Here is a 12,188-nt window from a genome sequence, read left to right on the forward strand (position 1 = left end):
CCAGCAGAGGTGGTTCAAGCACCTACATTGAACACCTTCAAGAGTAAATTGGATGCTTATCTTGCTGGGATCCTATGACTCCAGCTGACTTCCTGCCCTTTGGGCAGGGGCCTGGACTCGATGATCTCCCGAGGTCCCTTCCAGCCCTAATGTCTATGAAATCTATGATGTCCTGCAGCCTCCAGTGAAACTTGGGTGTGCATGTGCAAGTCATGACAGCAGGGGATTAGGGGCCATGGTGGCCCATACCCAGCAGCAAATCAAGGATGACTGGCCATTCGGCTCTGTTTGGGAGACTTCAGAAGCCTGGGGAGCCTGCAGTGCACACTGGGAGGCATGCAAGAGCCCCTCACCCCCACCTACTTGCTGAGTTTGGCCCATGCAGACAGGCTCCACGCCCCACCCCACCAAAAGCCATATGTGTGTTCTGTTTACTCTTGACCTCACCTTGGGCACTTAGAATAAAGCTTGAAAGTTAGAGCACTTCCGCTTCAGCTTCTTGAAGGCCTGTACTTAATTAGCCCTTGTTGATTTTTTAATTTCTGTTGACTTGTCAATACAGCATAAATAGAACAAGAGATCATTAAGATAAGGAGCCTGAAATCGACTGACAAAGGATGGTAAATTAACTGTGATTTTAATTGAATGCTGCCTAAACCTATTTGGAAAACTCCCCAATGCTGTTGTCAGGTTATCCACTGTGTTGCACAAGACTTCTTGCAATTTGTCCATCAAGAAAAGATATGCTTTTCACCAGTGTAGAAACCCAGGAGTTATATAATTAATACATATTACTCCTATTGCAAAATCAGGTATAAAGTACTTCAGGAATCTGGTGAAAGGAAAATCGTTCATTTATCAAATCATTTGTGTTCAGACATTCTTACAATTCTATCTATTGAAATAGTGGGCTCCCTTATACAGTAACTTAAGAAGTCCTGTGAGGAAGTCCTAATATCCTCTATCTGGAACTGACCTTGTAGGGTGCTGAATATTTTCAGTGCCTATTAGTGATAACTGAAGTAATTTGTGACCTTGTAGGATTGGACACTGAATGAATTAACCTTTAATTAAGAAATTATTTCCTCCCAAAAAAAATACTGAGGAATGCCAGAAAGCCATAATTAGAAACTTTTATGCTACTGTGCCCATTCTATTCTGAAGATCCCTATTCTCTGCCCACCTGTGTCCCATCCCATCCACATGGCTGGGCAGGTCTTGCTCCCAGCAGTGGGTGCAGGGTGGACTCGCTCATGTGCCCAGGCAGTAAGGCTGGGTCTGGTGGTGATGGCAGCCAGAAGGAGCCACCTCTGCCAGAAAGCAAGTTCAGCCACCATGCAGCCCTAGCCTCACTTCATGCCCAGGGACCAACCAAGGGACTTAGATGACTAATACTTTTTAAAATGATGAATAAAGCATATACAAATACCCTTTTAAAATACATATATCATTTTTTAAATATATTTTTCATCTCAGTTGTATTATTTTCTTCACTACTTCTTTTTGTACTTCCCACATCATAGTAACTTAATTAATACAGTATTCTGTATTTAAGCCATGAAATAGCCCTAAAATAAAAAATTACATTAGCCAGAAATCATGTCAGAAGTCCTGGTACTTTCTATGAAAACATTTTACAAATGTTAAGCGCCAACATCTCTGAGATGTACAGAAGCCTCATGTGGTTGATGTTGTTCCCAAATTAAAAATAGATTAACTGATCAAGAATGTAAATGATTTTATTGGGTGTCAGGGGACTGGGAACAGACACCACAGGAATCCCGGTTCCTAGTCCTTTATAAAATGCCAGTTCTTTCCACCTTCAAATCTCTTTCTCTATTTTTGATAATTTGAAGATTTATTTTATTGTTATTTATGAACACTTTATTTGACTGTCATAATGTACTTGGGCCCATAATTTACTTCTGTCCAGGCTCATGTTGCCGCTTTTATAGTTATAACAAAGTTTAAAACCAAACAAAAAAAAAAACCAGAATGCAGCATTTTGGAAGGCTTTTACTTGAGCATAATTCCTCTTGTGATAAATCGTCCATGACCAATTCAGAGAAATTATACTACTGGTTTAAACTAGCTAATCGATTAGTAGTTGGCAAAATGATACAGTTTTGTCTATGAGCCTGGAGCGATGGCCTCAGGTTCCAATGTTCTTAGAATTCACTGAAATAGTCGAGGCAATCATTATTCAAGACTTCAGTGTTATTACTCACTTTGCATTTTGTATGTAGGCTGCATCCATTATAATGATAGTATGAGTACTGTATTGAAATGCAATACAAAAACAGGCTGTAAAATGTTTGCAAGTTGTAAATATGGATGAAGCACTTGCAGTTTGGCAGATTCATTTTTCTCTCAAGATGAGTGCCCTACCTCATCAAGATTAAATATACTCAAACTGCCATGGCCCTTAGCACATTGTACTTTTGTTTCTGCAAGTTCTGGCTTCTAGCAGCAGTACTTAAAAATGATTTAATGTGGAAGGTCAATAGGAAATTTGAGCTCAGTAGAATCCACTTAGAGGATCAATTCTGACAACTCCCATTTTGATCAGCACATACTAATGATCCATAAAGCTATAAATGAGCGAATTGCCTGAATCATACAAATGTATGTAAACAAAGTCTCTACCACACAAAGACAAAACAAAATCTTGTAGACATTTTAATAGCAGGTCAATCATAATTAAGTTCCAAATATTATTCCAACAAATTGTAAAAGTGCTTCCTTGAATCTGAGTGACACCCAGAGAGGAAAAATTATGTTCTGTTTCTAAAAATCTGCTAGCATTTCATAATTGCAACTGAAATGACCTATAACATTGTTTTACTTTGGAGGCTATAAAAAATAGGCTGGCTGCTTGATCATAAGATAACATTTTTGCCTGACTTTTCTAATAAACTCAGTAATTTGTCTACCCTCTGTAAGCTGCAGCAAATTGGTGGCTAAGTGGAGAAATGACATGGGGCCTGATTTAAAAGCCAATTGAAGTCAGTGGAAGGACTCTCATTGGCTTCAGACTTAGCATTAGATCCTAAAGTGCATGTACTTCCAAACCTATCTTGCCCCAGTGATTTCTTTGACTATATTTTGAACAGGCCAATTCTAAACAAAGGAAAACCCAGTGACAAATTCAACAATGCACTTTGGCTGCTCTGCTTTTATCTTTAAAAATAAAATAAAAGAACAGCCTACGGTCACATGGCTTTCCAGGGTCCCTGGCTTCAGGGCTGCTGTGTAGGGGCATTGGTTCCCTGTTCCCCAGGCTCATTAGCAGTTCTCCTGGTGGCCAAGGAGCTGGGCAGCTATTCTACAAAAGCTTCCAATATTTTTCGTTGCTGCTGTTCTAATTGAGAACAATTTATTTTTTAAAATCTTCCATTTTTTATGGGAGAGAAAATCCTGTTGCTGCTATGGTGTTATATGGATTTGGGTTAGTGTTTATAAGTTTCATGGAAGAGAGAATTCCTTCTTTCTACATTCAGGAGGACTATGAATGATGACACAAATGATATGAATAATACATGCCTAGCAAACTGACACAAAACGGTTATTCCTAGCATTGCTGACTGCCGGAGGTCAGCACAAAAGTCAGAGCAGGGATGTCTATTTTATGCAGATTCTTATAACCACGCTCTTATAACTAACTGTTCTCCGGTCTCTTTCTCTGGCAAAAGGAGGAATGCAGGAATTTTCTTCATACTATAAGATATGTTTCTTACTATATGTTAAAGAAGACAGGTCAGAGATGCATGCCTTGCTCTTGAAACAGGTAATGATGGTCCTTAGTTTCTGTGGGAGGTCATTTCACAATCCTGGGATGGCCCTTGAGACAGGTAACAGTGAGGCTGGTTTAAATGAATAGGCTGAGGTAAGATGCAATGAGCCAGAGCAGATAGGTAGGAGAGAGTTGTCTGGAGCTTTGGAAACTAAATCTTATATTTTAAATTTGAATTGGTGCGTAATGGGGAGGCAGCATGGGGATTCAAGGAGAGATTATGGACTTGAAGCAGTGAGCCTGATCGCCAGTCTCAAAGGCTCAAAAGTCATGCATCAGGCTACCAAAAAACATTAGATCGACTTAATAAGCATGATATATAAATAAAAAAAAGTTGAGGGAATATTTGTCATCCAAGCCTTTTTTGAGCTCTTCTGGCCAGCCTTCAAATTTGTCTGCAACCTTAAGGGCTAAATTTTCACCCTAAAAAATTAAAGTTGAGATTCACACCCTCTCTTTTCCAGGAATTGTGAGCTTTAAGGAGAACATTAAACAATGTACTCTCAATAAAACTGCACATCTTGGCAACACTTAATGAGTGAGCAAGATCACATAAAAGTAACTGGGCACATTTGATAAAAGACTTGTTTCAATATTCCAGACTATAGGTACTGGAATACTGAATTGCAATCATGCTGAATAAATGTAGTTGATAGATCAAGAGTTTGGAAGAATTATCCCTAAGATGACTGACTGGTTTGCTTATTGAAAATCACATTAGAGTTTGCTTCTTGATGCTTAGAAACATTTTTAAATATAGTTTATATTTTAGCAATTAGTGTCAAAAATGGCCATCGGTTGTTAAGTGAGTCTATTTAATTGTCATTCTCTTCACCATAATTTAGTTCTGGATAGAGCACCATGTGTCAGAAAAATTGTAATGAGATTTTTGAAAGAGTTGCTCAAACATGAGCACTATTAAATCTGGAATATGATAAACCAATCTACAAAAAACAAGATAGCGACAGCAAACCCATATTTTTATGCTAAAATGATTTTTTTAAAGAAAGGAAAAACACAGGTAATGAATAATAACAAAGACTTCTAAGCTACTTGTCACCAAATTGGCTCTATTGCTTTGCTGAACAGCAGAGTTATAGCATTTTGGAGTAAATCAGTTTCTGCTTGAAATTAGTGGCATGAAGTCAGGATATTTTATTGAAAAATAAGTGGTTAAGTTGTGTTTACCTTTAACAGAAAAAGCAAAAAGGTTACAATTTAGGGATGAATCCCGGATTCATTGACATCAATGGGAATTCTGCCTGTAACCTCAGTGACCAAAGTTTCATTGATTGCAGTGCATCTAGAACTTCACTCAGGTGATTTCTATTTGTTGAATTAAGACATCATTGTGTCTAGTTCCAGAACTAACTTCTTTGCAGACTGGCCTCTACAGCACCCCTTTTTCCTGGGAAACAGGAAACAAATTTGTAAGTGATGTTGGAGTAACTTGCCAACTGTCTCTGCTTCATTTGTGTAACCTCAGTTAAGGCAAGGATTTTTGTGGGTAATATCTTTTATTGGACCAGCTGCATGATTGGGATTATGGCTGTGTGAAACTTCAGGTGCTGATTTAATTTGGAGGAGATTCAGCCCTATTCAGCCCTCTCCAAATCCAAATTGAATTGGGGGACCAATAAAAAGGTCCGAATCAATTCAAAGCTGTCTGAATTGATTCAGAAAAGATTTGGAGAGCTTCAGAGATTCAGGCAGTCCCCACTCACCACCGCAGGAAGATGGACCTGGACTCTGTCTTGGTAAGTAGGGGGCAGGGTGGACTGGAGGAGGGGAGGGAAGGGACTACATGGGGACCCCCACCAGGCTGCATCCCCTGCCTGCTCCCCCAACCCCCTGAGTGGCCCCTGACCCCTGCCCTCTCTCCCAGCCATGTCAATGGCTGCCTCACCAGGCCCCAGCTCCCAGTTCTTTTTTAAAAAAAGCCTCCACTCACCAGGTCCTGCCAGGCAAGAGAGACGATCCCTGTTGTGCCCCACTGCCCCATGCTGTGTGGGGGGCTCTGCCACAAGCCCCCATCCCCCACCCACAAGCCTAGGCCCCCTCCTCCACAGCTGCCCCACCAGGACCTAGCTCCCAGTTCTTTTAAAAAAAAAAAAGCCCCACACTCACTAGCTGCTGCAGTGTGGGGCAGTGGGGATTGCCCCCTCACCTGGCAGCAGCTAGTGAGCGCGGGGGGTTTTTGTTTTTCCCAGATCCTTCTATTAGGTTTTCCTTGCTATTGTTTTCTTACCTATCATTGTAATTGCTAAGCAACAAGCTCTACCTATGTGACCTGGACAAGTAAATTCCTGAGGGAAGGGGAACCTACTCCCTTGTTCAGTTTCCTGCCTCTGTAGGCCATGTGACTAGTTATCTCACATGTCTGTCAATCTGGTTGCCTGGGTTACCCAAGTCCCTATTGTTTGGCCACTTACCTCATGGCAAGTGGGGGCCCACATCACCAGGTGACCAGTATTGCTTTTAAAACTGATTGCCTGGCATCAGAAACACCTGTTTGATTGGAACTGGAAGGTGAGGTCACTTGAAAGCACCAGGCATCAGCCAATGGGGCTGCTTCTGGTGGGAACTTAGTGATGAGGTCACAACAGGGTTATATAGGCTGCCTTCTTCCTGGAAGGGGCAGAGCCATTTTGGAATGCAAGGAAAGAGCTGTCATGCTAGAGCCCTTGGCTCTGGGTGGTTGGGGGAAGAGCTGCTGAACAGCTACCACTCTCTCCCTTTTTCTCTTGTAACTGGTCTTACTACAAACTGCCTGCCTCCAGAGGAAAGCTTAACCAGCCTCTGGATGATGCTTGTGAGTAAGCTACTTGAAACCTATCTAGATACATAGCTTGCAGTACAGCAGATGCATGATCAACAGGGATCCTGGTTTTCCCTGATTTAAAATAAATAAATAAAAATCACAAATTCTCTGCTAAAATCCATGATTAAAATTAAAGGCCCCCCACAGTCCCCCTGGCCTTGCTAGTGCCCCTCATTCCCTATCCACAGCCTTGCTGGTGCTCCTTGCCCCCCACCCACAGACCCTGCTCCCCCAGCCATGCTGGAGGGGGTCCCCAGTTGCCAGGGCTACTGACCAGATCACAGGCCTGTGCTCCCCCCCCCCAGCGGGGCAGCTCCCTACTGCTGCACACACTCATGGGGGTAGGAGGGACCTGCACCTCCCATATCTGTACTGAGGCTGCAGCCCCTGGTGGGGCTTGGGGCTGCAATATGCAGCTCCAGAGCCCCAGCCAGGAGCAGCATAGGGCCACAGGTGGCTTGTCTGGGGGAGAGGGAGGGCCAGTTCCCTGCTGCCATGCACATTCCTGGGGGGCAAGGGGAGCCACACCCCCCAGATCTGTTCCTGGGGGGCGTAAAAGCTGTGGACTTGAGCTCCCACCCTGCTTCCCTCCCCCGGGGCTTCCAGAACCTGTTGGGTTTAACCCAGTGCAGCTGGGGACAGTGGGGCTGCATGGGAATTCTTTGCTGCTTCTTGTCCATCCCCTCCCCACAAACTGTCCTGGTGATGCACCCCCTGCTCATGCTGGTCTTTTGGGGGGGGGGGCAGATACCATGCTGCTTTCCTCACTGCAGCCCTACATGCAGGAGGTAGATCACGGGGCAGCGGGGCGGAAGGGTGAGAAGTGGCAAGGAGGTTTTTCATGCAGTTTCTCCACTCCCTGCCACACCAGATCATGGGGGGGTGGGCAGGGGAGAAGCAGGATGGCAGGGAACAGAGGTGAGCAGGGGGTCTGCTGTTCCCTGCTGCCCTGCTTCCCCCACCCCCCTGTGACTCGGGGCAGCAGAGAGTGTCAGAGCTATGCAAAAAACCTCCTCGCTGATTCTCATTCCCCTGCTGCCCTTGTGACCCAGCTCCTGCATGCAAGGCTGCAGTGAGGACAGCTGCATGGGCCTGTGTCCCTCAAAGCAGTGGCAGGTGCAGGAGGTATGTCGCCAGGGCAGTGGGGTGATGAGGAGATCCCCTGTGGCTCCACTGTTCCCAGCTGCACTGGGTCATGCTTGCGGGCCTGCAGAGGCCCCATGGCTGGTAAGTAGGGTGGGAACTCAAGCCTGCAGCCTGCCCCATGCACACATCTGGGGTGCATGAGTCCCCTCTGTCCCCTGAGAGTGAAAGACATAGAGTACCTGCCTGGCTGCACATGGACCACGAGCAGTGTTATAGGCCCTTAAGGGAAGTGGTTCATGGAGGCACCAAGCCCATTTGGGCCAATAGCACTGCTGGCAGTCCACATGCTGCCTACTGGGCACTCTGCACCAACACCTCCCTGCTTCCTCAGCCCCAGCTAGCTCCCTCCAGCCAGCTTCCCACCCCCAGGCCTCTGCAAGCCTCTCTTACCTTACCTTACAGGCTCCAGCAGGAAAGTGAGCCAGAGTTAAGCCTTGGGACTGACTAAAAGTATCAGGCCCCTCTCTCCTCCTACCATCCCGTCCCCCTTGAGGCAGGGCTAGGATTTTCCCACCTCTTTTGCAATCAGCTCTTGCATACTAGAACTCTACCAACCTGCAGAGCTCTTTGCAAAAGGAGTAAATCTGTGGGTTTCTCTGCCAAAAGGGAAAGTCTGCATTTTCTCTGATAAAAATGGGAAATCCATGTTTTTCTCTGTTTTTCCTTGAAAAAATGGAAAACCCAGATCCCTGGTGATCAACAGCTACCTAGCCACACTGTTTGCTCTACGGTTATTCTTTGATATTGCTCTGTCCTGTATCCTGCCCCAAACCTAATCCCTGTAATCAGTAAAGCTCTCCATAGTTCTAAGTATGGTGAACTGGCTGGGAGAAGAAGAGGGGTGTGTCTTTGTGTCTCTTTGGTCCAGCTGACTAAGGGAAATTACTATTTGTGCTCCAGGCCAAGGGAAGCACCCAAAGCTCTTGCAGTGGGTCAAGCACCCTGAAGTTCTACAAGGACTGTGTATCCCAGGGGGCACAGGGCTGCAGACAGACTGAGACTCCTCAGTGGTGGCACAGTAATCCCAGGTTTGTGGGTGTACTCCAGGAAGGGGGTTGGCTAGATATGAGGTACCCCATGGAGGCACTCAGAGCCTGGTACGTGATTGGGTGCGGTGTGGTGGGTGGCTTGTCACAGGGGTGCCCTCTACTGACCTGCCAGAATCACTACATCACCATAGGGCAACTTGTAGACATATCCTGAGAGAACTACTGGAAGCTACGAGTAGTTGAGCACAAGTCAGTAGAGGGCAAAGAAAGAGAATATGTAGAAAGCACTGCCCCGGTTGGCTTTGTTGGGGATATAGGGATGAGGTGGCATCTCTCTATCTTCTCCCAGAGCCTGGAAACTCTGCCCACAGCTCTAAGCCTCAGAATATTTAGGTGAATGGGAGGCAGCATTATGACTGAATGCATTTTCCCTGTACTGCCTTTCTCTGAAAGACAGGAGCCTCTGAAATGTGACACTTTGGGCACTGACAGATATGCAGCTCCCCACTGTAACTCACAGAAAGTGCCATTAGTTACAGCATCCCCCCAGCCCAACAGACATTGGCTGTTTGGTGCAGGAGGTTGAGGGACTGAGCTCCAGTTTGGACCAGCTGCATGTCTGCAGCCACTCTCCCCTAGCCCTCCTCCCCCTTTCCCAGCTCCAGTGCCGTCTTCAGAACAGGAGGCAGGGGAAGAGAGCAGAGATAGCTCAGTCTGAGGTTTGCCCAGCCTGCATTGAAGGGTGGATTGGCACCCCCCAACCTCAGGGAGACCTTAGTTTACCTGCCCCACTCTCCTGCTCAGGCTGGGAAAACCCCAGATGGAACTCCCACCCCTCCCGTCTCCCCCTCCCATTCTGAAGACGGCCCCACCCCTGGTATGTGCTGATGGACATTAATGAAGGTGCTCTGCTTTGGAACATGCAATGGGACATTTTTTAAGCACTTCAGGGGCCTGATCATGCAACATACTATCACTTCTGTCAGCACCTTTTGGGTCTATTGTGTATCTAATGCTGCTTCTGCTTAATAGTTCTGGGGCAGAATATATACTTTTTGTTTACAGATCCTTTAAATAAGACCTTGAAAACCATTCTCCACTTTGTTTTCCATCAATGTAGGCATTTGCTCTCTTGACCAAATATTCCCTTCCCCTCACTTCTGTGCCATATTCTGTAGGGCAGATGCTTCATTTCCATGGTAAAAGCTGCTGTATACTGTCATGTTAAGATGCTAGCACAAAAAGCCAGGGTTCTAAAACATGTAGCCCTTGTGTTCAATACAAGATGTAAGCCATTATCTTAATACAATTTTTGCCTCTTGTTTTACCACACGTGGTATACTTTTCTTGTGTGGTGATGCTCCCATATTTTAAGGGGAAAAAATCGGCTCCCTAAATTCAGAAAGGATAGCAAAAAATGGTTTTAATTCAAATAAAGTAATGAAAGCTGTCAAAACCTAAGTGCTGACAAACTGGAATAAATGCTTAGCTCCACTACAGTAACTATAACACCATTTTAAGATGGGATATCAAGTTAGCTGTTGTCAACATTTAAGATAAATGTACAAAGAAACACCATAATATATCGCCAGCTTACAATAGCTTTTAGACCATGCTTTATTATTTAATAATGGATTTCATGTACCATCTCCTTTAAATTGTATACTGTAGTTTATAACAAAGATTTGTTGTACATTTTGTGTGCCTGTTAGAGTGGCTTCTCCTCCAAAGATCAAGAATTGCCATAAACAGAAGTCATTTGTTTATAAAAATGACTCTTTGCAACATAGAGAGAGAGTAGAGGAAAAAAAAATTCCCATGATTGCTCATTGTGATACTAGCAATTCTGTCAAAACCTGCACTCTTTACTGAGGAAGCACTTACCATTTTGGCAAGAGGCAGCAACTTTATTGAAAGGCTAATAATTTATATTCTGCACCATAATGAACTAGTTATTATCATGTTGTCTATCACTATATCTAACTGATATTTAGAGGTCATCTACTATCAATGCCTTCATAAAGTAAAATGTTAAATCTCAAATAAGAACCTAAAACACAGGAGAGAACTGAAGAGAAACCAGCTGGATGCCTTTCCATTAAACGAATACAGGCTACTCTAGTGAGGGGCCTTAGGAATTCTTGAATCAATGTTCTAACCACTCAGCTCTGTAACTCATCTGCCAATCAGAACTTTGTATGTGCCAGAAAGCCTATATTATGTTTTTTTTTAAAAGTTAAAACTATTAACCAAAGCTTACACAAGTGGGGGCCAACCTTTCACATGTGCCGCAAATTAAGTCCTACATCCTTTCAGACTGCCATGTGGATCCCCTTCCATTGCCTGTTGTTCTGCTGTGCTTTCTGATCTCCCTACCCCAATCTGCTGCCCGGTTTTCTGCTCCCTATGCTATCAGCTACTGTGCTGCCAGCCCTTACCTTAACCTTTGTGTGCCATGTGTCGGCTGCCCATACCACTTGTGGCAGTCGTATCTCCAGTTGGACACCCCTGGCTTATACAGTAGTATATCTGTAGGCATATATAGATGTGCCTACTGAGAAGCCCCTAATTACACAAGTGATCATGTGGAAATCCATGAGACTACTCATAGAGTAAGATGATACCCGGCATCAGCATCTGGCCCTTAATTAAAATCAACTACATGATCAGAAATATTTTCAGTAGCAGAAGATATCTGGGAGGGAGATGATGGCAATTTTTTTCTTTGCTGTTAGCTAGAACCAGTTTTAGTATTACAAGTGCTCCAATAACTTTAAGGAACAAGCAGTTAGCTTGAGGGGAAGAAAGGAACATATATGCTGGCCCACCCCAAGTGATCTGGCAGCCTTAGACAAGGAGGGAGAAGCAGCCACTCACACAAGCTGATCATTTTCTTCTGTAAGAAGAGAGGGAGGAAAGAGCAGCAGTGCATAATCTCTAGCCATCTACCCAGAAGGCACAGACAGAAGTGCAACTCCTGGGTCTACCTCATGGCACATCACAGAAGGCCCAAAGGGAGCAGTGGGAACTCATTCTGGGGTTTCCCCAGCCATGCTGGAGTGGGGGAGAAGTTGGAGCCCCCCACCTCAGGAGGGCTCCAATCTACCCACCCCACTCCCCAGCACTGCCTGGGTAACCCCCACAATGAGCCTCCTCTGCTCCCCCCCCACCGCTTCTGAAAACAGCTGGGAGCAGAGCTGGGCTGTGTCAGCTGAGCTGTGTAGTCAAGGTTGAGACTGTCACTGGATCAGGCCTTTGTAAAGTGCTTTGCAGCCATGCACCTGTATTTTGTCACAGCTGTAGAGCATTTTCAGCAGTCGGATGGAGCAAAAATTGTCACTTCTCTCTGTACCTTTAGTTAAGCTGATCCTAAGTCATCACTGATGCCAAGATAAAAATGGGCCGGCAGTGTGGGGATGCAGTCAGGAAGGCCAACCAC

General features: G+C 44.9%; 1 protein-coding gene across 1 annotated transcript in view; it reads right to left on the reverse strand.

The window, feature by feature from the left end:
* Positions 1-622: 622 nt before the first annotated feature.
* The window catches only part of SLC7A13 (solute carrier family 7 member 13), an 87,269-nt gene continuing 75,703 nt past the window's right edge, over positions 623-12,188 (reverse strand). The window contains exons 5-6 of the mRNA XM_019549873.1: positions 4,153-4,216; positions 623-832 (exon numbers count right to left, since the gene is read on the reverse strand). Of these exons, the coding sequence (XP_019405418.1) occupies positions 825-832; positions 4,153-4,216 (72 nt within the window). The 3' untranslated portion in view covers positions 623-824. The remainder of the gene's footprint in view (positions 833-4,152; positions 4,217-12,188) is intronic.

This window comes from Crocodylus porosus, unplaced genomic scaffold, assembly GCF_001723895.1.
Source record: "Crocodylus porosus isolate Cpor-Errol unplaced genomic scaffold, CroPor_comp1, whole genome shotgun sequence".
Classification (NCBI taxonomy): domain Eukaryota; kingdom Metazoa; phylum Chordata; order Crocodylia; family Crocodylidae; genus Crocodylus; species Crocodylus porosus.